The 23,206-nt window shown below is 42.0% G+C and overlaps 1 protein-coding gene across 3 annotated transcripts in view; it reads left to right on the forward strand.

The window, feature by feature from the left end:
• The window catches only part of ZNF516 (zinc finger protein 516), a 102,692-nt gene that overhangs the window by 73,963 nt on the left and 5,523 nt on the right, over positions 1-23,206 (forward strand). For all 3 annotated transcript variants that reach the window (XM_085323774.1, XM_085323775.1, XM_085323772.1), the window contains exons 3-5: positions 13,610-15,097; positions 20,348-20,452; positions 21,368-21,435. In XM_085323774.1, the coding sequence (XP_085179900.1) occupies positions 13,610-15,097; positions 20,348-20,452; positions 21,368-21,435 (1,661 nt within the window). The remainder of the gene's footprint in view (positions 1-13,609; positions 15,098-20,347; positions 20,453-21,367; positions 21,436-23,206) is intronic.

The raw sequence follows: 23,206 nt of genomic DNA on the forward strand, positions 1-23,206 counted from the left end.
CCTGGCGGCGCGGGGCGGCGCCTGCAGGCCCGTGCGCGCCCCTGCCTGCGCCTGCGGGGAACCGGCCTGCTGGAGCAGCGCGGGAGTTCGCGGCCGCCTCGATTTTCCCCTAAAAAACACTGGCACAGAGTACCAAACTGACCGGCTGGGTCAGGGGGGCCCCCCTCTCCCTCTACGAAGGAGGGAGGGAAAAATAAAACACTCTAGAAAAGTCTCAGAATGGAAAGCTGCTGTAATTCCCCCCCCCTTTTTTTTTCTTCCCATGGAGAGATCTTGATGCATGATAGCTTGGCCTTAAAACCGAGGTAGTTTGGCAAGAAGTTGAAGGAGGTACGGTTAAGTGCATGCTAGGCAGTTATCTTGTAAGGGAAGTGCGCGGGGTTTTATGCGAACACTTGCAGAGCTGTGAGGAAGGTGGGTTTATGAAACACCAGTCGTCCGGGTTACCTAGTACTAAACTTTCACCACGCTCGCCAAGTTTGAAATGCAAAGTTGTTTGTGTTTTTTTGCTATAGAAGTGCACCTATAAGGGCTTGATATTGGAAGGCAGAAAAAGGAACGACATATTTAGTGACAATGAAAATACTAGATTTTTCTTATAGTCAGTATGGTATCAAAATCTACTGTAACTGCGCTGTTTGGGACACAGGGACTATGTATGTGACAGGAAACATAAAATGTGCAAATGATTTTAAATTCGGAGTGTAGTATTTTAAATTAAAATGTTAGTTTGGGTAAATAAAATGCTTCAAGCTTAAGTACACCAGTGTTTATAGTGCTTTAAAATATATTACTTAATTTACAAAAATAGATAACTCTTGTTAATTGACTGTATAATCCCTCTCAAAATTACTTTGAATCATTTTGGAATCTATTCTTTTGATTAAAGAAGGAAAACTATTAAATAGGTTTGATGCAATGTTTAAAATAATTCTGTCTGTGAGGGGAGTTTTCCAAATGTTTTGTTCTTCGTGACATGAGCCCTATTTATTTCATTACTGGGATAGTTACAGTAATACTTCTGTGTCGGATGGTGCTTGGAGAGGAAAAAAGMTGTGTGCTGGCTTGCCTGTTTCTTTTTGGAGCATCTTTGCAAACATGTGATTTTCTCTTCTATTTTCTGCTATTTGAGAATCTGAATTAGCCAGATTCATTTCTTAGGCCCATTCATTTTGAGGCAAATTTTATTTTGGTTGACTGGAAGCAGTCTGAGGAGTCATTCGTGAAGGGTGTGTGTGTGTCTTTTCTCCTGTAACAGGAGACAAATGGCAAGTTAATGACGTATGTGACCTGAGGAGGAAGTCTGTCTTCTTTTTTTGATTTTTTTTTCTTTGAGTTTTGTGTGTATAGCAGCAGCTTTTGCAGCCCCATACACCTCGGGCTGTGGGGCTGACAGGCAGCTTGGTTACCTTAGTTCCCCTCTTCCTTCCCTGCCAGGTTACTGAGCCCTGTTGGAGTTACTGGTCACGCCATGTGCTGCTGGGAAGGCAGAAGGCATCCTTAAGTTTCCCAAATCAATTCCCCGTAAGACCTGAGCAGCCAGGAATAAATCCCTTTCTTCCTTAAGGGTGTTGGTACTGTCCCTTGAAAGGAGCAAACTTTAGCAAAACAAATACATCAAGCCACAGTGTTTGTCCAAGAAACTTTACATTTTTTTCCTCCTGTTTTTGGTGGGATGTTCCCTCATCCTTCCGCTTCTCCCCAGACTTGAAAACAGACTACTGTGGAAGTGGTAGGCATCTTTCTGGTAAGGGACAGGACACCTTGTTTAGAAAGCTGATAATCAAAATACTAAAAATCTATTATTGTTAAACCTGTGGCAAATGAAATGCAGGCGATTTTTCATGCTTCTGCCTGTGGGCTTGCTCTCAATATAGAGGCAAAAGATGACAGTGAAGGTAGTTAGGCCTCTCATTCAAAATAGTGTTTGCAAATCTGTCACAGATACATGTGCAAGAGGTCTTTTTATCAAACCAAGTGTAAAAGTTGCCCTTAGACATACTTTCCTGATCTGTTCCAAGGCACGTAACAGAACAAGGGCTAGGGAAAGRGAAAACATCTAAAGTACTTTCCAGCCCTTCYAGACATGCGTATGGGTTTTTTCTTTCTTTCTTTCTTTCTTTTTTTTTTTTYCTTCTTGAAAAGGAGAAATTCCAAATTAAGCCAGCCTGTGGCAGTGTTTTTCAGCATTTCCTTTGCTTCTGCCTATTATAGCTTAAGCCTTGGTACTGGTTCAAAAAGTTGGGAAGTTTTCTAGGTGCTGTATGTAATAGATAATTTAAATATTTAAAGTTTTATAATTATTACACAATCCTTTATCTGTTAAAAATGTGTGTGATATAAATAATAATGACTCACAACTGTAGAATTAGTATTTTGTTGTTTATGAAGCTTATTCTAAGCATGTGTTGCTATTGCCTTTTTTCAAATGGATTTGATTTCTCTCTGCCCTCCCTTTAGCATAACAATGATCATATTATTTGAAAGATTCAATATAACACATTTACAGCTTGTCCTTCTTCTTTCAACACTATTTTGAGACATCCACTTGCCTTCTGACCTTTCTCATCTACATTATGCACCATGGGATGATTCTCATCTGACTTCCTTCTCTAAATGAAGGGTTCCTCTTCTTTAAAATAGGAAGCCAACATAACAGMGATGAATAGTTTCTGGAATTTCCTATGTCTTTTAAGTTGCATCTTAAGAAAACRTTTTCTTACTCATTTTCCAGATTATTAGGAATGTAAGAGTAAGAATTTAAGTAAGCCAAGAACTTTGGTGTTCTCATAAGCCCTAAATTCACCTTTCAGTAAAAGAAATAGAAAAGAAAAACTAAAAGTCCAAATTGCTTTAAAAGCGCAGTTCATCCACAAATAACTTCCTTTTCTACTTTCTCGTTCATAGCAGTAGCTTGCAGGATTCTTTGTCTATTAGCTCTTCAAGAGGATTATGGAAGTTGCCAGTAAATGGCTGGTGTCTTCAGTGGTCTCCGTGGTCCCCATAAGGCTGTCACAGAGTTGTTTCATGCCAGGTCTGAAAGGCCCTTTACTTAGTTGGAAATGCCTCCCACAGTCATTGTTATCATTTCCTCTGTTCTTACACAAAAGAGGAGGATACTGGAGAGAAAAGAGAAGGAAATACTACTTACTTACCAATTAACCATCCTGTGAATATTGCTGTCATAGGAGGTCAATTGGAATAAATAAACACCAAACCCTAGTTAGTATGTAAGAGGCTAAATGGGGGGGAACTGGAACTGGTAGATAGGATGTTGACCCTTCCTCTAGAGGCCTTTGGTTCAAAGCTGCAGGTTTTGTGGCATGTGTGCAACGTGCTTGGTAGTTTGAACCCAGCTCCTTGTGAAGGCTGTTGCCATCACCGCAGTCAGAATATAGTTGGTGGCCTCGGCAGAGTGGCCAGAGGTTGACTTAGTGGCTACAGCCACATCCTGTCTGATCACACTAGTTCCTTTACTGTTTCACTTCAGTCCRTCTAAAAAGAACTGGTAAAATCAACTTTTGGTCCATCCAGTAGCTCAGTTTTCTAACTTTTCTGTGGCTCACTTGAGAAAATTAGGCCCAGCGCCTCATCTGTCCCATCCTGTCCTTTACACCATAGCTGGAGCTTCTGGCACTTACCTCAGAAAGCCTGGCTTCTGCGGTGGGTGCAGATGCCTGCAGCAGGGCTACTCACAGCTTGTGKGTCTGAGGGAACGTCTTCACATGAGCTCTAGACTTCAGCAGTGGTGTGCTTGCACCCCATGTAACAGTCGTAATGATGGAAATGTTAATTATGATCCAGCAATCTCACCCCTCACCTACTGCATCAAGATAGTTCAGTCTGTCCAGAGTACATCTTAGATCTGATCTGATGTCTTTCCCTATTCTAGCCTTATTTTTTCATTCWTTTTCCAAAGATCTCTCTCTTCTGAAAGCCTGGAAAAATTATTAGCATAAGGAAACAGGTTATTTTTACCGAAACATTATAAATACTTTAAAAATTATAACCTGAGTTAAAACCTTCCAGTAATGTGCCACTGTATTTTGAGATAACTGACACACACAGTGGAGATCTTTGGCTCMCTTTAAGTGGGTGAACTTACGTGCCAGCCACGGTAGCATGGCCTTCAGTAGGACAAACAAGATAAACCAGCTCATGTAGAGCTTGCTCTTTATTTCCGTAGCTGTGCTACCTCTGATACCACATTGGACTCGCTGACTGTAGCTTAGGTATCTTTACAGAGCACTAGCCTGCAGCACAGCTGTACCCTCTGTTTTTGGCCTGTGAGCAACTCTAGGGGGCTTTAAGATGTATTGCAGYGTGCTGTCCCACACTTAACAAATGGCAGGAGAACTGAAATGCTGAATGAGAAGTGTTAAGCTATATATTGTAGTTGCCAGTCCACAGAGTCCTGGCCTTTTCCCTTAATACGTTTTAAGGAAGAGGAACAGGTGGTGGTCAMGAAGATGCTCTGCAGCAGACATTGTGGAGTGCCTGACTGCTGAAACACAAGAGAAGATCTCCAAGATTTACAGCTGTTTGGTTTTGTGTTTGGAGTGGCTGTACAGGCAGGCTGCCACTTGCTTAAAAAAAAAAAAGAAGTCGTAATTTTCCATCTACTCYGTAAGTATTTTTCATGCATCCAAACCAATTGGACTGCTCTTTCTGTGTCTGAATGAAAACAAAAAATCCAACCTGCTCAAATTTAATTATGCATCCTGCTGTGTTAATGATCTTATGCCCTTTCGTTTTTCTTCTTCTACCTGCACCAAAGCTAACAAGCAGGGCCACACACAAAGAAATGCCTAGCAGCTACAGAGTGTRCTGGAAGTATTAGGCTTAGGATTTGGACTAGTTCCTACAGTATTGCTATTAACTCTGGGATTACGACAAAGCTGTGTTAGAGGCAAATTGATATCATGTGGTCTAATCACTTCCTAATTTTGCAGAACATTCCAGGGGTTTTATATCCCATAATTTTCTTTAGGTATATTATGATCAGCAACTTTTAAGGCAATGCCAGATTGTACGGTTTTAATTTTGGCAGTCTCTGCAAGTGTGTTTGTGTATGTCCTGTGTATGTATCTGCATCTCTCTCTCTATTTTACCCATAATTTATTGATAAGTCCTTAGCATTTCCTTATCACCTTTCAAGATCCAGCAGGCGAAATGACTGTCAAGGCACCTAAACTATTGGAACTGGTGCAGTGCTGTTGCTCCAGCTGGGTTGCTGCATTCCCCTTCTGTGAGAGGGACTGATGGACGCTTTTCTGTGCGGCCACCGCTGTGCTTTACCATTATGTTTCCTAAAGGAGGAGAAGCAGGCCTGCAGTCTTGCATCATGAGTGTAGAAGTCAGAAAGGTTTGTGTAAGAGTGGACGATTCACTTTGATTTTGTAGTACCTTGCTTTGCCCAGCTGTAATTGGAGCTTCCCTCCATGAGCTGGGGTGGTGGGAGGCACTTGCTAGCTACTCATGAAGGCAAAGAAGGKGCCTGCAGGTAAATGCACATTAATTCACTGGGCTTTTCTCTACTGCTGGGCAGAGATTAACCCTCACTCACCTCTATGTGAGTAACACGGAGGTGAAAGGATTGATATGTCATCTCTGGCTCTGCCATTGTCCAAAAACCCAGGTATGATTTATTAAAAGTCGTACTGACAAGGTGTAGGGAGAGACACTGCAAACATAGAAGATGTAGTGCCTATGGCATGCTGCCAACAGCRGCTGTTTTACCCACACATGCACTTTTCACTTTGTTATGTGCTCAGCTGTGGACGCTTTTTCTCCCTCACCTTCAAATGATATACCTTGTTCAGTCTAACAAGGCTGAGACCTGGGAGGCAGATCCCCAAGTACTTKGCACTTGAAGAGAGTTGGCATTTGGGCTTCAGCACAGAGCTTGTCACACCCGTGGACCACCTATGTGAAGCTGAGGGTGATGGAGATTATTATGCAAGGAGAGAGTGGAGGAGTTTGCACACAGAGCTGCTCTTTCAATCAGTTGGCCTTTGAAAGGCTTGTAGCATCAGTATCCTACATAGCTAAGCCAAATAGTCTTCAAGGAAAAATAGTATGCAAGTAGCTGGAATGGAAAAGTTCACCATAAACATTATGCTATTTTTTTGTCATGCCTCCCAGTACCTAACACCATGCACTTCAGCCTAACAGATTTTGGACCTGATACCGTTCCCTGCTTAATTCACCAGTTACTTTGTTGGTGCATATTCTSTGGTTATGCTTGAAATTGTAATAAACCTGCTGATTTTTGTGTCTGTAGCCGTGTGGCTGGAGGATGGTCTCAGGCTCCTTTAAAAAAAAAAATGTGATCCTTGAAGTGTGACATAACTCTAAAGCATTTCTGCTGTGCAAAGGGATTTGTAATTTTACTGAGCTAGGGAATACCTCTTAGAAGGGGTCTTTTGTGTGCTATACTATAACTGTTCTCAGCTTTGGATTTCGCTCATCTTGAAAGGTKCCGTTTCAAATTTAATCAACTAAAATATTTGCGTTTTGTTCTGATCAGTTTGGCGACCTTTCGGATTCTTTCCAAAATGCGRGCCTAACGCAGTCAGTCTCGTAATCATCATAAGCTAAAATAATGAAGAAAATCAACACGGGCAGCCCCCAACTGAAGAAACTTGTTTGAATTAGTCTGGTGGTTGCCTATTCAGGACTCTGCCGCCCCGATTGTAAGGGCTCAGTGGGTTTTGTTTCCACAAGCGGCAGGTGTCCTGCCAGACAATGCGGGAGAGATTAGTCAAATTGAGAATCGCGAATGTTATGAGTGGCGACTTGGGCTGGCATTTTTCTCATTCATCGTGGGGAATGTTTCCGCAGTTCTGCTGAGAGAATGAAGTGAGCAGCATAATGGGCCGTTTAAGCTATTTGCACACTTGGGGTATGGTTACTGCACAACTTGGCTAGTGCAATTTTTAGTATTTGGCAGCTGGAAAAAAAGGAACTTGTGGRTGAAGTTAGAGGTTGCAGAGTGTAAAATGAATAAAATAAAACAAAGGGGCCTTTGGAAAAATTCCGTAAGGTGTCTTTCTGGGAATAGAGGGGAAGAGGGAAGCCTGAAAACAAATCTACAAACAACTAAAAAATACCAAGGTCATGACCAAAATAGAGTTAAGGGATCCAAGCGTTAGTCATTTAATCATCCTGCGTTAATAATGTTTGGGAAGAAAAGAGTGGAAAGAAAAAAGCTAGATTCTGTTAAGATTCTCAAAAGACTTAAAATTGCCTTGGCCAAATAAAAATTTCCCCTTCCTGGATGGATCCACTCCCCAAAAAAAAGCGATGTGAAACCACAGTACTTCTCTCTGTGCTCGTGAGATCATGGCTTTCTTAGTCAGCATACTTTCCCAAGAAATATTTGGTTAAAAATTGACAGTCACCATCATGTATCCTTGTCCTGAAATTGTCAGACATGAGATTAAAAAGTAAATGAGAAGTCATTTTAGGAACTCTAAATTCAGAAAATTACGAAAGTAAGAGGAGAATGAAGACCACAAACACAGACGAAAACAAGAGGCAGCTATTTGTGGTACATACATTAAAAATAATATGCCTGTATTAAGGAAAACGAAGCATTGGGTTTGCCCACACATCTGAATTCACTCACTAGGGATGGAAGTATACCGTTATTATAAATATTATACAGCTAATAGCTTGGAAGTAACAAGGTAACTCCCCAGTATCTAGTCAAAAAGAAAAATACCATGGAAAAGTAGTATGGAAAAGCATTGTGGTAAAACAGAAACTTCTGCTTCGTGACCAGCTGACTGGGGAATGCAGGAGCTTTCCGAGTGCCTGGCACTTGCTTTCTGTGCGCTCCTGGGCTCTGACTTAGGACTGCATTACTGCATTTTCCCCTCTAACATAACTGCATTAAAATCACTGCAGGGGTGAGGTAAGTTAACTGATAAAACATATATTAGTCAACATCTGACTCCCAAGAGCTTTGTTCAGTCTGTGCACTGCTAAAAACCTCAAGCCTCAGCCAGAAACACTCACCCTCGTTCTAAAATTAGTGYGAGAGGAAGTGGGGATATTAGTTGGTCGTGTACTTTCTACCTTTCAGTATTAGCCGCTCATCTGCGAGCCTGCGCCGTCCTGCAGTACCTCCGTCGGACTCCCGTTCATCTGCACTTCTGAAGGGCTGGGGGGCTGGTGTAGCTGCACCTAAGCGTGTCTAAGAACATACAAAGCCAGACAAGGTGTGCGGGGAGGAGCGGGATCTCTTGTGAAAACAGTGTAGCTTTTTCTTCCCAGTTACCCTGCTGTGGCCTTATACTGGAGAGGGTATGCAGGAGTTGTCTCTCACCTTGCTCCACCTCTCCCATTCGGGAGCTGTGCTGTGCAATACACCAGGAGGAGAAAGCARAGGAGGTGGGGTGAGAAAAGCAGATACTTCTCAGCTAGAAAGAGGGCACCCTTAGCGTAAGACAAATCATCCTCTGCAGCAGAGATAACGCATCTCTTTGAGCAGCCTGACCTCCACCCAGAGGATAAGCCCACTGCTAAGCAGGATCGCAGGCGCGCGGGTGCGAGTCCTTTCCTTAGGTAACCATGTAGGGAATTTATATGAAAAGAAGGCTCTTTTGGGGCTTATATCTAGAATGAAATTCTCGTGTGTGGATAATAGTTTATGAGGAGTTTTGGTTTGCTGTGGGGGAAAACAATAGGGGAATAGTAGGTCATGCTTTCTCTCTCCCCATGAAAAGGAGTGATTTTTCTCATATGTATTTAGTGTTTTGTCTATGTAAGTTTTAAATTCCAAGTGGCTTTCCACCTCTTCCCCTGACATTTATTCTACAAGCTACAAATAGACATAATTGGGAAGTTTTCCCTGTTCATCATGAGTTTTCCTGCGTGCAATTATACCTTATTGTTCTGATATACTCCAGCGCTCCAGATGACATAATTCTCTCTTTTGGAACCTGGCACTCCTCAGAAGTCTGCAGGCGGTTGGCCTATCACCCTGCCGTCTTCGGTGAGCGATGTTATAGGCGTTTAACTCTTCATCTTTATTTTCTAGTCAGTTGCTTTGCTCTTCTGTCGCAGTTCTTTGAACTCCTTCCAACTTGTCAGTATTTGCAGATCTGCACAGATAYTCTGGGTGCTTGGAGTATTTTTATTGGACCTTCATTTCACATGATAAAATAACCTCAACTTTGTGCTATAGACCTGCTTTCTACCCATTTCCCCTGCCATGTCACTCACTATTTGTTGTGTTGTACTTAGTTTATGCTCTACACTTTGCCCTTGACTTTCATATATGCATGATGGTTAATATATGTAATAAAGGGACCACTGTGGCTATCACGTAAGCACCTTCAGAGGGGTAGTTTTGTCCTCATAATGCGTGCTTTTATTTGTGAAAATTAAGCTAAAGAAGCTCACTGAATACACTCATGTTTAAGTTGGTGTCTACTGTAACATCTGTTATTTTCAACATTGCTGCTTCCCAGATTTCGCCCTCCCACTGTATGGGCTTTTTGGATCATTTCCCTTTACTTGTCTTAGCCTGCTTTTTTCCAGAATGAATCTCATTTGATTATTTTCAGACTGCATTTCTGTTCTCTCTAAGTCCCTGTGCATTTATTTCTGTGTCCCCATTATTTTCCCAGCTCTTCCAAATGTGATATTTCCTGGAGATTTAAGTTAGCATGCTGTCTAGAGTCTCTTCTGGATAATTAAAGAACATATCAAGTGAAATAGGACCTCATATAGATCGTCGTAATGTTGCACCTTCTTCTAATATTATCCTTTGCGTTTATTTTAGAAGAATTTATTTTCAGACAGTTGGCAAATCAAGCCACAGCATTCGTATCGAAGTGCAAATCACTATCAAATGTTTACTAAAGATCAATCACATCACGACACATCTGCTCTTTTCCCAACACCAGTTTTGTAATGCTAGCCAAAATAAAAAGGATCCAATTTCTAGCCAGTTTTGCTCTTCTGAATAGAAATCATGGTTGCATTGTCCTTGGTCTTCTAGCCTGGTTTGCTTTATAGGAAGCCTTATGAACTAAAACAGCTGTGCAGCCCGTGCAGAATTTTGGTTTAGTGGTAAACAGAGCTGGGGAGAAAACAAGTGGAGTTCATGCATGTGAGAGAAAGAGAGGGTGAAAGGGAAGTAGCTTTGTCTGCTTGTGTAAGATGAGTAAGTGATGGCAATAATATGTTTCTAAAGAACCAGTCAAATCTGTAAATGTTCCTACACTTCTAGACCTGGACTTCCCATGAWTTTTCATGAATTATACTGTCCTGCTTTGCTTTCCTGTCATCTGGGATGCGGTCAGTATTTGAAGCTCTGTCCAAACTCAAGGTATGGGGTGAGCTCAGCAGCCGCTCGCCACCCATGTGCCGTGCTGAATTCTTCTGATTTAATTGTACGAGAATTATCAGTGACACATAAAAAAAACTGGAACACTTTAGTGATGTGATAAGAGTGAGAAAGGTCCTTCTGAGTACAGGAGGTAACACAGCTATTTTGGGTAAGAAACAAAGGAATTGAGATAGAAATGAGAGGATGACAGGGACTGAAGGAAAGACAGCGAGAGAATGCTTAGCCAAGAACTCTTTCAATGAAGAGTGTGAGTTATAGTCCCTGGAGATCATGCAAAAGGCATCCCATTCATGGCTTTTTGCTTCGACCTGGCCATAATAAAATTTCGAAAGTTTCTGGTGACAGTAATGCCTGCATTGCACTGGTTGAAGCAATATTTTTTACCAGTGATTTAAAAGGATTGTTAGTACCCCTTTTCAGCTGGGGTAAGCGGCTAGGAGCAAGCAGAAATAAATTTAAACTATTTTTCTAAGAAGTCTCTGACTATRTTATCAGATCGTCTGCTCTTGCTTTTGCCTTCATCGCCACCCACCCTGGGCTGCACAGTGCACTGCAGCATTTTGGTCTGGTTGTTGGTATCTGTGGAGAGTCAAGTCCCTGGTGAAAAGCAGGCTAGGGMTAGGGAAAAGCTTGGGCTTGGTGTGCTTAGTATTGGCAAAAAACTGTGCTTGGGTCTGGAAATGAAAAGTCTGTTTATCCAGATCCTGTGTAGGTTTTTTTTTTTTGCTAGGAGTAGAGCAATTAATATAAATGCTGCTGCTGAGGCTCCTGATCTAAGCTTTTAGAGTTATTTCTAGTGTGTTAACTACTGTGTGTGAGAGACATCAGAGGAGGTGAATCTGATAAGACACTGCTAAGAGATGTTAGAAACTGCGTTTTGTAATAACCTTACAATTTTTCACATACTGAGCTTAAAATGCATGACTTCTGCCTTGTGGCAATTACAGACTGTGTCCAGATTTACTTCATAACTGCCTTCATGTATTTTCCCTATTCTGTGCTACATTTTCCACCTGGAAAATGCCCTTTTCTTTGACAACTGCACTTAACCAAAGTGGCTAAAAGAACCATTGCCGTCTCTAGGTTTGCAGTTCCAGTCCAAAGCTTTGCACGTGCGGTTATTAAAGCCCTGCAGAACAGCGATCTGTCTGTCCTCCTCCTTTCCTGAGTCCAAACCTGAACTGATTACATCGCTGCCTCTTCCTCAGCTCAATCCAGTAATCTCTGCTGCAAGGGCACGGTGTGTGGGTTCTGACAAAGCCCCAATACATCTAGAAGTACTGGACTCGCACAAAGCTTCCYGGGAATAGCTGGCTCCTCTCAGTGTGCTCCTTTATGGTGACGGCACAGTCCAGACCGGTTGCCAGCGCTTCCCGGCTCCGTAAGCCCCGAGAGCACGGCTCGCCCTGCTCTCAGACCTCCCCTTCTCTGTGCGCTGTGCTCGGCTCAGCCCGTAGGTTGGTTCAGCCTCCACTGAACGCCGCTGCGACTGAATGATTTGTTTTTGCTTTACTTTATTATTTACTACGATGATCAAAGGACCCACTCCTTGTGATCGTAAAGAGAAGCCTTGAAATCTTACTTAAGAGCACAAATATTTTGGGCTTTGACAGATGTGCTTTGAAAATAACACAGATGTGCAGTGTCAGATTTCAMTACTGCATGCAACGTCTTTGTTTCAAACTGTAAATTTAACTAGTAGTGCCGGGCATGTGCTTTCCCAAGGCCTTGCCCCCTGCAACACACGAAAAATATATATATTTTTTTAACCCTGACTTCATCCCTTTAGAGACTTTGAAATGAAAATGATCTGAGCAGAGTGAGCATTCAGCCCTGCAAGACTGCAGATCTATGGGTTATTTTTAACCTAATTACCTCGAATTAAACAAAAGCTTAGGAATCTTTTGCTTGAATTGGAAATGAGGCTAAACAGACTTTATTTGCAGTGAAACTTCAGCTGAAGACATACTTCTTCCATTGTGCAGTTTAGAATAATGCCTATGGCGCTGCCTTCTATTAAAGAGCAGCACTTGATTTTCTAAAGCGCTGGCTTTTATGAGTTGATGCGAGAGGATATGCAGCCACGGAGCAGTTCCCTCCTTTTCCATTCTGCGGATACCGGGAGCACTTTGGACTGGTGACATTTTAGATGGAACATAGTCTCCTTACACCCGCCTGGCAGTGGCTCATTAACTGCATGTTAATTGAAACTGAAAGTTTGTCAGATGATTCAATTCAGTTACATGTTAAATGGATTCAGTGAAGTAAGCGTTACTGCTGTGATGAAAATCTCGGTGGAATTGATTTGTGAACTGATTTGGAGGGATTCTACGTCTTTATCAGCAGCTYGGCGAGACCGGCGTTGTGAGAACTGGTGGAGGTTCGCTGTGTTCTGAGCAAAACAAACCATACCGCTCCGATTCCCCCAAACTGCTTTAATTACTGCCCAGTGTGTGGCCTTTCTAGGATGAGTGTTAGATAAAATTACTCAGGAGAGCTGAGAAAAGGAGCAGATTGAAAGATTTGAAGATCTGATWTGAATTCTGTAACGTAAATAATCAAAAATTTTGAATTATCTATCTCTAAATGGACTGAGCAGTCGTAAACTTTCCCTAAGTTTGACTCAAACATCTGTTAAAATAAAAATGTATCTTCTTTAAACTAACAGACAGAAAATTCAAAATTTACATTCCCCATAACTCATCCTTTATATTGGGCCACTGCAAAAGTCTCTGTTAAGCGAACAATTTATTCTGTATGCTGTATCTGCTTATATGCTTGGTTTCAGTGTGGAGCCAGTTTTTATTGCTGAGTTATAAACCCTTTGAAAATAGGRGCTTGTAATGGAAAYGCTGACAGACCTTTAACTAGGTCACCCTTATCTGGCTCCATTATCTTTGCTTTTGTTAAAGCATTAAATGGATGCATATTTGTTTATTTTTTTCCCACTCTCAGAATTTTAACATGGATGTATTATTGAATTGTGCTTTCTTTAAAATGTCRCAAACGTGCAACATTAGAGAATTTATCCAAACTTCACTATGATCTTTAAAAATAAATTGAACTGTTGTGTCTCCCACGATTTGCTTGCTTATACTGTACATTTAGTTTGTAGTATGTCATTATGATCCTAATACCAGAGTTTGCTTTTTCTCCTTGTATTTTATTTCAATCTTGAATTTGCTTTGTGTTTTATGTTCCTGTCTACATGAAATGATAATTACGTTTTTTGTTTATCCCATTCAGATGAAAAGCCATACCATTGCAATTTTTCTGAAGAGGAGACTCCTACGGCAACATCTCAGGTGAATGAACTTCCAAAGCTGGGAAGCCATAATGCCAGAGAAAATGATGCCARTGAGTCTAAACCAGAGATACCAGCATTGGTGACTGCACTGGGGAACGTTATCAAGGAGCCCTTTTTGAAATACCAAGATCTGAAAGGTTCTGCAGATGTAAGGATGCCAGCATTTCACCACAGCCAAGGGCTTCCTTGCGCCAGTCACTTTGCTAACTTTGCTTCAAGTGTGAGCCAGACATCTTCAAACATGGCCATGGGCTTGAAAACATCACTTGAAATGCAGGCTGGTCGCKCTAAAGAAAGGTTGCCAGACTTACGCAGGGAGCATCCTCTGATAGAAAAAGGTGCTGAAGCTCAAGAGGTAGCTCCACTCGATTTGAGTGAAAAATCAACAAGGGATAATTCATGCAATAAGAGTTTGAATACATCCTTTCAGGCTGCTTTAATTATCTACCCATGTCCTTTCTGCAGTCACAAGACTTATTACCCTGAAGTCCTGTGGATGCATAAAAGAATTTTGCACAAAGTCAGCTGTAACTCCATGGTTCCCCCTTGGGTTCAACAGAACGGATTCAAGAGTATTAAAAACAACTTGATTTTTCTGGCAAGGAGTGGACGTACTGGCCCCCCGCCTGTTCTCGGTGGTAAAGAATGCCAGCCTTTGCCTGTTGCCAGATTTACACGCACTCAAGTGCCAGGTGCTTTGCCCGGATCCAAAAGCAGCTCCCTTTCTCTTGGGATGACTGCTAAGTCTGGGAGTATGCATCAGTCCAAGGACAGTCATGCATTTGGCCACTGTGGTCCACGCGTATCAGGTTTTGATGGGTACAGGCAGCCCAAATTAAACCATTCCCAGGAGCAGTACAGCATAGCAGCACAACAGCCTCCCCTAAAAAATAAATATGAAGCAAACTCCAAACTTATGCAAATGGGAGCCTTTGGCAGAAGTGTAACGCCTACTCAGACAGTCATATCCAGGCCTAGTGCACAGCCTACCAACAGCAAACAAGTGGAAAAGTATGTGGTTCCCCAAGGAAGCACCAGTTTTGTCCCCTCAGGTAAGCACTGTGCAGCTGACTCCATGAAGGCCAAATTCAACCCGCCGCCGCAGTATCATCCGCTGTGCAAAAGCGAGCAGTACACTAAACATGAAGAGCCATCAGTGCCTCAGAGGGAGTCTCACATAAAGGCTGGGAGTGAGCTGAGGACATTGGCAAACTGCACAGCCGTGGCACGAGCAAGTCCACTAATGCAGACCCAGCCTAGTGCAGCAGGGGTTTCTCCAGCGTTACACTCCAGCAAACAGGATCCGGGATCAGATGGGCATGAAAAACGTTTGGACATTTTAAATATCTTTAAAACGTACATTCCAAAGGACCTTGCTTCGCTGTACCAAACCTGTGGTGCCAACAGCCCTGTCCTGGATCATACAGGTAGGATTTCACAAGCCCTCCCATTGCGGAGGATCTGGCTTGCTTGTTTCGGTTTTTGTTTTGAGCTGTCGCACATTGTTTTGCAGTTTCTTCCTTCCTTCTCTCCTCCTAACTGCTGGGATTGCAAGTTCCTTGTTTTATCAGTGCTGGGTAGACTTGAATAGATGTGTTTATGCATTTCTAACATTGCAGCATCTCCTCTCACGCACAGTGACATTTCTATCACAGGTCAAATGTATTTTGTTCCACCTGGCRTACCGCTGCTCCTTTGTCCCTCCGCTTCCAGCAGGCTAGAGTTACACAGATGTTCTGTCACACTAAGATCCCCGTGATATGCTGGTGCTGGCACACATCATAATCTTTTTGCTTCAGGCAAAATAAACATCCTCTGGGGCTTATCTGTGATGTTATTTTGGAGGATTTGTTCAATTTCCTCTGCAAACAAGTTTTCCAACAACAGAGAGAGATAATCACTTGTCAGCGTCCTTTGTCTTTCTTGACAAAAGTCTTAAGATCTTCCTTGTCCATATCAAAGACTACTCTACTATTTTTCAAATGATTCTTTTGATCTGTTTGTATGTTTGTAATTAAAAAGAGACAAAGCCAAATATGTGTCTGCTAATTCACATGAGCAGGAAAGGCAGTYGTGCAAATAGCTGGTTTAAAGTTCAGGAACTATAAAAAGAATACTGCGGCTCTCTTTCTGTCTCTTGCCAGTCAGTTGCCACATTAAAAAAGAAGGAAAGAAATCTACGCATTTGTGTTTGAAACCATGCTTTTTTGACTATCTGCCAGTATTAGTTTGTGTCAGAGGAGACTGAAAATCACAGTGATATATTACTATTGAGATGGGGATGGGGGCAGAGGCTGAGAAAGGGAACCATAGTCCCAGGTCACGCCATACCTTTGTATGGTGTAACCATACCTTTTTAAATATACTTCTTGTCAAAGTAGAAGCTGTGCAAGAAATTAATTCCACATATAAAGAGCACTCATTCAGACCTTTCTTCCTACAACTATGTAGTATCCTTATCAGGCATTAAGCTCTCTACCTATTTTGTCAAAGGAATGTGTGAAATGGAGCTTGTGACTGTATTTTACTAGTGGGATGAGAGCCAGGACATTTGGAAGTTGATAGTCTTAAGGACAGTTGGTGATCAAATTCCCAGCAGGTGTAAAGGTTTGCAAGTTGACCGCTCTGGCAGCTGTGAGGCAAGGAAAGACCCATAATGTTCAGTCAGGTCTTTGTTGAAGGCCTTTTAGGAGAAGACAGGAAGGCAAAATCTACCTGAAATAGTCCATGAGGAGCACCTTTCAGCCACTGTATCATCAGTTTTCCTCAACCAGTTAGAAAGTATTGCTTTATAAGAGCTGATTGTTAGGTGTTAGAGGTTATGTGATTATTATAACTATCACGGAGCTCCTAGTTTTTGTTACAGAAGCAGTGGAGAAAGACCTTTTCTGTTTCTAAAAAAAGTCAGTATTTCTGTGCTCTGTGTCCATTCGTCCACAGCTGATTTTCCTTCGCCATCATTGTGCCTAGGGACATTCTCTAAAATTTCCCCCTGCCCTTTTCCTGCTCTAAATACCAGTTAATTGTTCCTCCATCAACTTTGGGTACCTTAATGTGGGTGAACTCTCCCTGATGTTATTTAATACTGCATCATGTCAATCTTGCTCAGAGTAATCTTATTGATTGAGGGAGCTCCCAGCTGTGTTAACAGGGATGGAGGAAAACAGCAGAAGCTGACTGCAGTGAATACAGGTATCAGAAATCACATGAGAAATGTAAGGATAAAATAAAGTAAGGGCAAGATTTTCAAGGAACTCTCTATTTACCTGCTTATTAAAAGAGGAATTTTATTGGCAAATAGTTTTTTGGGGGGAGTGATTTCCAAAGACATCATTTTAACTGGAATTTATTTAGTGCCCATCTTTGTTTTGAAATCTCTTCTTTCGTTCAGAGCACTTTATAGCCATCATGTTTTCAGATTTTGAAACCTTTTGTTTATGCAACTTGTCTTCATGTTATATACAGCTTCCAGGTTGTTGATGGCTCTTCAAACCAATTGGCATGATGGCTGTTTTTCATAATACTAGAATAAAAAGCTGCTGCAGGCAAAGGATCAGGGTCCTGCCCCCCCCCCCCCCAAATACAGGAGGCTGACAGAGCCTTGTCTAAAATAACGCATGGTCCTCGACTGAGCCCTCTGAGTCTTTGTCAGTATGCATCATACAAATACGTCGTCATGTGGCAATRTGAATATGGTAATCATGACATGAAAAACAAAATCAAAAATCCCAAAGAAGGCAGGGGTGCACGCTTAGTCGCATGTTTTTTCCCCACTGAATGCTCCTGACTGACCTTATTTGAGTGTTCAATATACTATCTCATCCTGGATCACACTGGAATATTTTAGTAGGTGGTAATGCAGGRCTGTGACCGTTGCTTTCAACTTCCTTTGTATTGGCTGGGTTTCTTTATGGGGTCCTTGTACATTTCTGGTTTTTTAAAGAGAGTTAGTGCCCTTGAAAAAGAGAGAGGTAAGTACTGTTGTAATCCAGCAGCAAACACAGAGGTTTCTCTGCTCAGACTGGGTTTGTTTGACCCTGCCCAGACTTCCCAAACAGTTCTAGGGAAACTCTTTTTGTTATATTTAATAGCACTTATTTATTTTATTTATGTTCAGTTTCTTGACATGAATTGTGGTATTAGGCTATGGGCTATGGCAGCAGATGCACTCTTACCCTGGGACTCCTTTGAGACCAGCTCAGAGTATTGGTTTCATAGGAGCTCTCATTCAGATAGTCCCTTCTTGCTCATTTACCTTAATTTGCTACCACCTGTAGTCATCCACCCTCTTTTGTTCCCGTTTAGTATCTCCCGAGTGACTCAGAGGGGTATTTACCTTGCAACAATGATGCCCATGGAGCAAAGCCTTGAAGCATCAAAAGCCTTATGGTGCTTCTTAGGGAACACACAATGGCAAACCTACCTGGAAGCAATCCAGTTTTTTTCCCCACCTGTTTTCTAAGTAACTGCCACAAAGTAAGTGCTAGGGAGGGGTTAGATGAAAGTGCTAACCCATTCTCAGGTTTTGCATTTGTGTATGACAAGTTAGCTCAGGAGGATATTCTAAACCCTCCCTGTTAAGAATACAATATGGGCTAAGCAAATCAGTATTTATCTTTAAGCCCTTACAAGCCATCAGTTAGTTGCTTAACCTTTTGCCTCAGTTTCTTAGGGGGTTGAGATTTAGCAGTTTCAGAGGAACAGTGTATTGTGATGAGWAACTGTCCTGAGTGCACAGGGATAGTGTGTACAGAGTGAGTAGCAAACAAGGCTAACCGTTTCTAAATGCGTTTGGGTTTTTTTCATACTATTAAAATAAAACATGTAGAAAGGACTGCAAATTGAAGCCCTTGCAGTGTTTGGTAGCAGAGAAGCCCATTCCTATCGCAGAATTTTCACAAAAAGGAGTTAGAGAGAAGTACTTTTGCCTTTCACAGGCAGAGACTTGGGGTATAGCGAGATTAAATGGCCTTCCAGAGGTCACACAGCCATCTGGGGAACCCAAGTCTCCCGGTCCCGAGGGAGCCGCTGGGACGACAGATGCCCTGCCTTGYCCTGCAGGCCTTGGATGTTGGCACAGTGGGTCACCAGTGCCTGGATCTTCACGCACTTCATTTCGCTGCGGTTTCACACTTGCAGCTGTAGTTGTTCTGGATAGTTGTTCTGGTTTTGTTATTAGGAAAAATGCTAATAATGTGCCAGAAAATCTGCTATAATCTGTTGTATTTTCCAGGGCAAATCTGTCTCATTGTATTTCTGTGAAGCTGTCATTGAAATTGATGTGAATTTTTTTTATTACTATTATTATTATTATTTGGTGAGCATATGGGATCTGGAGTTGGCCCTAAATTGTGGATCTTGTTGTATTTGACTGCTGGAACTGATTGTTGGAGTCTGCTCATCTGCATTATATAGACTATAGTGCCATCTACAGGAGGTGCTATTATAAAAAGAGATAACAGAAATAGGATTTTTGAGTGGTTTTTTTTTTGTTTGTTTGGTTGGTTTTTTTGCAACCAAACATTTTATTTACAATGTATGTTCTTGTAAAAATCAGCACAAGACACTGGTGCTGTACAAGCAGAGTCGATGGCAGGCCATCATCTYTTCCCTTCATTCTCAGGTACAGCAATCTGTAGTTTGGATGAGCCCTCTGGCATTCTGCAGTTGGTTTTCAGATGTTACTTTTTTGCCACTTTTTTGCTCAGAGTTTTACTCTACTAAAATTCCCGGGGGGTTGAGGAGGGGAAACTTCACTTCCGCTGACAAGCCCCTGAGAATTTCTTTAAAAGCCAAAATATTCCAATGGCAAATAAAAACATCAAGTCTTTCTTTCTGAGGAGGGCGTTTTACCAAAATAGAAAAAGATGATGTTCAAGCATTTTTTTAAAAAGCCCAATAAAAGTCAAATGTGTCTTTTTTGATCAGCAGTAAAAAGACAAAGACCAGCCCTTTAAGTCAGATACTGTAAACTGACCTTTGGAGAAAAAGGAGAGGTTTGAGTGGTTTTCCACAAATGCTAATGGCCTAGAAAACATGTTTACCCAGGGCTGGTAGAAGGCTGCTGTGCTGCTACTAGCTCAAAATGTCCGGAATGACACTTTCATTCACAGATGTCTTTCGTCTGTGCCTCAGAGGTCCCAGGTCAAAGCAGCACCGGCAGGCAGGTAGGCAGGGGCTAAAGGTTTGATCAGTTTGTGATGGCTCCACTCACTCTGCATTTGTCTCTAAGGTATTGCCGCCCGGGGGGGACAGTCGGGCTCTGGTCCTACTCACTTCCTATTATCCATGTGACTTGTCTCCGCCACGCTGGAGTCACTTTGATTTGCCTGATGTACTGCTTGACAAAGCTGGGTGATGGCTGAAAAGTGGATCCAGCTGCTCTGAGAAGCGCACACCTGACATGCCAGTCCTGGTGCGGGCACATCACGGGGAGCATTTTTTAATTCAATGTAATTTATGCATTCTTGCAGTCCTGTGTGTGCCTGGCCTGTCAGCCAGTGCCTAGATGAAGGCTGACAGTTGTCATCCAGGGCCTGAAGGTAGCCTCACATAATGACACATTAGACATACTAATGATGTTTTCTTCTGGCATAATGTTTTCTTCTCAACTTTCCTCTCTCCTCTCCCCTCRCCCCCCTTCCCTCCCTCCTCCCCTCCCTCCCTACCAACTACAGGGATGCTTAGGACACAAACACGCCAAGGAGACTGTGTCTGCAGAGAATGTGGAAAATGCTTTAACCAGCCCAGTCACCTCAGGACTCATCAGAGGTCCCACGCAGGTAGCTTTCCACACTTGTTCTTGCTTTCTCTCTTTCCTGCTTTCCTTCTTTCTGATCCAGCTAACAGAATGCCAGGAATTATGTTTATGTCCCATGTTAACCTAGTAATTTCAATACCTAAATCTCATGCACTAGTTCTTTATTTTTATGACTGCTGCTCTTGTTCCCCACATATTACTTACCTGATTCCACCTCCCCCCGCTCTGAACTCTCTAAAATTGCAATGCATTTAGGATAAGTCTGTTTGCAAACGTTTTATTTTAATTAGAGAGTAGGCTACTGAGAAATGAATATGCTAATGAATTCTGTTGCCACCAGCACAAATTGAAATCAAAGTACCCCTTTCAGCAGAACATAAGGCTTTGTTTTGCCTCATCGTTGCTGTTGACAGAAACGTTTTTGTAGGAAACTAGATTTTCCTGAGATGGGTCAGTTACAAAGATCTGAAACCCCTACCAGCCATTTTTAACCTGGAGTGGTCTATCGTTGGGAATGCAGGAAGATAAAGCTACCAGTGTTGAGATACCTCCCGAGCATTACATGAGACAGTGAGACTAGCGGGTTCTTTCGGAGAAGTGTGAATGATGCATACATAAGCCAGTCTGATGCAAAATGACAGAGGCCAAATGGTAAGTAATGCAAGAAGAGGGTCCCTTTACACATACAGGGATAATTAATGTTGTCAGTGATTGCTTTCTTCAGCACCGAAGTCTGAATTAAAAAGGGCAGTGGCCCTAGGCTGCCATTAGCACACTCTCTTACAGTAAGTGTTACGGTAAATTGGTATTTTCCGGCCACAGGCTAGTAGCTGGTGTCTTTTTTTGAACGTGGTTAATCTGTAATGGTCTCAAATAATGTACACACACTAACGAAGCTTGAATGTTCATCTACTAACAAGCCCCCTTGTTCCCACAGTGGTGTTTGAGTCTAATGGACTCCGAGGTACTGAAGTTCACACCACCTCCGCAGATGCTCCAAAACAAGTATGTTTTACAATTAATTGGGTGTTTGGTTTTTAATGTGGTAGCTGGGAAAAAGTTGCACAGTGATACTCATCGGTAAAGCACTGACTATTCTATAACAAATGTATACATAATAACAGTGTTGCTTGATTTTTAGCTCTTAAAATTTTTAAGCATTATATCAAAGTCATATAGAGAGACAGTGTAGATCAGGTAACTACTGTTCAGATAAAGATGTTACTGGATTACTGGGGAGTGGGTGGGATAGGTAACTGCACATTATACGTAACAGTGAGATAGCATTTTAAGAATTTCTGGAAATAATTTGCTCTTACAACTCATCCCTTATCTGCTGCACCAATACAGTTAACACTTGGTCTGTGTTTTTCTGAAGAATATTCCTATCATAACATCCTGTAGCTTGTCTTGAAAGGCTCATATCTTTCAGTTCTGTGGACTCTGTGTGGTGGTATGCTTTCCTGTTCCTAGTATTGAACCCTTCCTGTCTTGACAAACACTTCTCAGCACTCTGAATTATACATGACAAAGCTGTTACGTAGAAAACCATTAAACTGAATTTATTTTGTATCCCTAATGTCTTTGGAGACCAGTGTCATAGCATAGACCTTCCCACTCCATCTTCAGACTTGGCAAGGGGGTTTCAGGCCATAGCTTCTCGTAGGCAGTTTTCTTCTGGAGTGCCTCAAGCATCACTTGCTTTTCCGCCTTCCGTCCACATTTTTTATTAGCTTTTTTACTACCACACTTTTCCTGTCCTCCCATCTCTTACTAAACAAGTGCAGAGGATTTTGGCCATGCCTAGAGAATGCAGCTCAGTGCTCGTCTCAAGTCTGAGCCTTTGCGAGATCTAGGATTTGTTCCTACTTGCTCCATGAAGCATCTTCACCAAATGCCACTGTGTCGCTCGGTTCGCATGGTCCATCCTTCATAGAGACTACAAGTGGCTTCTCTGTTGTGCTTTCTTATTTCCCCTGGACATCCTGATATTATTCTAGAGATCCAACCTTTGCCACAGAGATATATGATGTTGCCATCAGGACATAGGAGTGGCCTACAACTCTCCTTATGAAGTTTTCACATCTGGTGCTAGTTATTTATCATGACTTAAAGCGGTGAGTGTAACTGGTTCTTCCTGCAAGTGACATAAATTTGAGTCTCAGCCCATTTTCCATTTTTTAAAGAATTGCAAAACCCAACAGGTGTTTTTGTTAGAAGTGGATAGAGAAGTGAAGCCTCAAATGATCATGAATACTGAATATTTCCAAGGATGCTTTTCAGACTAGAGTGTGGTGGGATGTACTGCTATTGCCTAGACTGTGCCAGCGTTTCCTTCTTTAGCACTGTCCGTGCCTCACCTTTAATGACAATGAATTTACACGAGAAACTTAAGAAAAATATTGTCAGTAGTTTTCCTCCTTATTCAAATAGGACAGTGCTTCCTACTAGAAACRCAAACTTTAGGTCCTCCCTTTACATTTATTTTCATAACTGGATTCTCATCTACGTGATTTTTTTTAAAAAGCTCCTTTTACATCCATTATGCCCCTCCCCTAATTATTTATTGAGCTTGTGCCTTGAGGGAAAAAACAATTTTCTCTAATATTAACCAGATTTTTCACATGCAGTAAAGCTCTGAATGGAATCAGTATTTCCGGAGCTTTACCACTGAAATGCAACTTCTGTTTTACAAAGGTGACATAGCGCTTCAGTTGTTGTCATGGGGGCTGTTTGTTTGCTTTGCTTTTGTGGGGCACTAACAGCAAAGTTATGC

Source organism: Rhea americana, unplaced genomic scaffold (genome assembly GCF_003343005.1).
Source record: "Rhea americana isolate MKP2758 unplaced genomic scaffold, rheAme1 scaffold_87, whole genome shotgun sequence".
Classification (NCBI taxonomy): Eukaryota; Metazoa; Chordata; class Aves; order Rheiformes; family Rheidae; genus Rhea; species Rhea americana.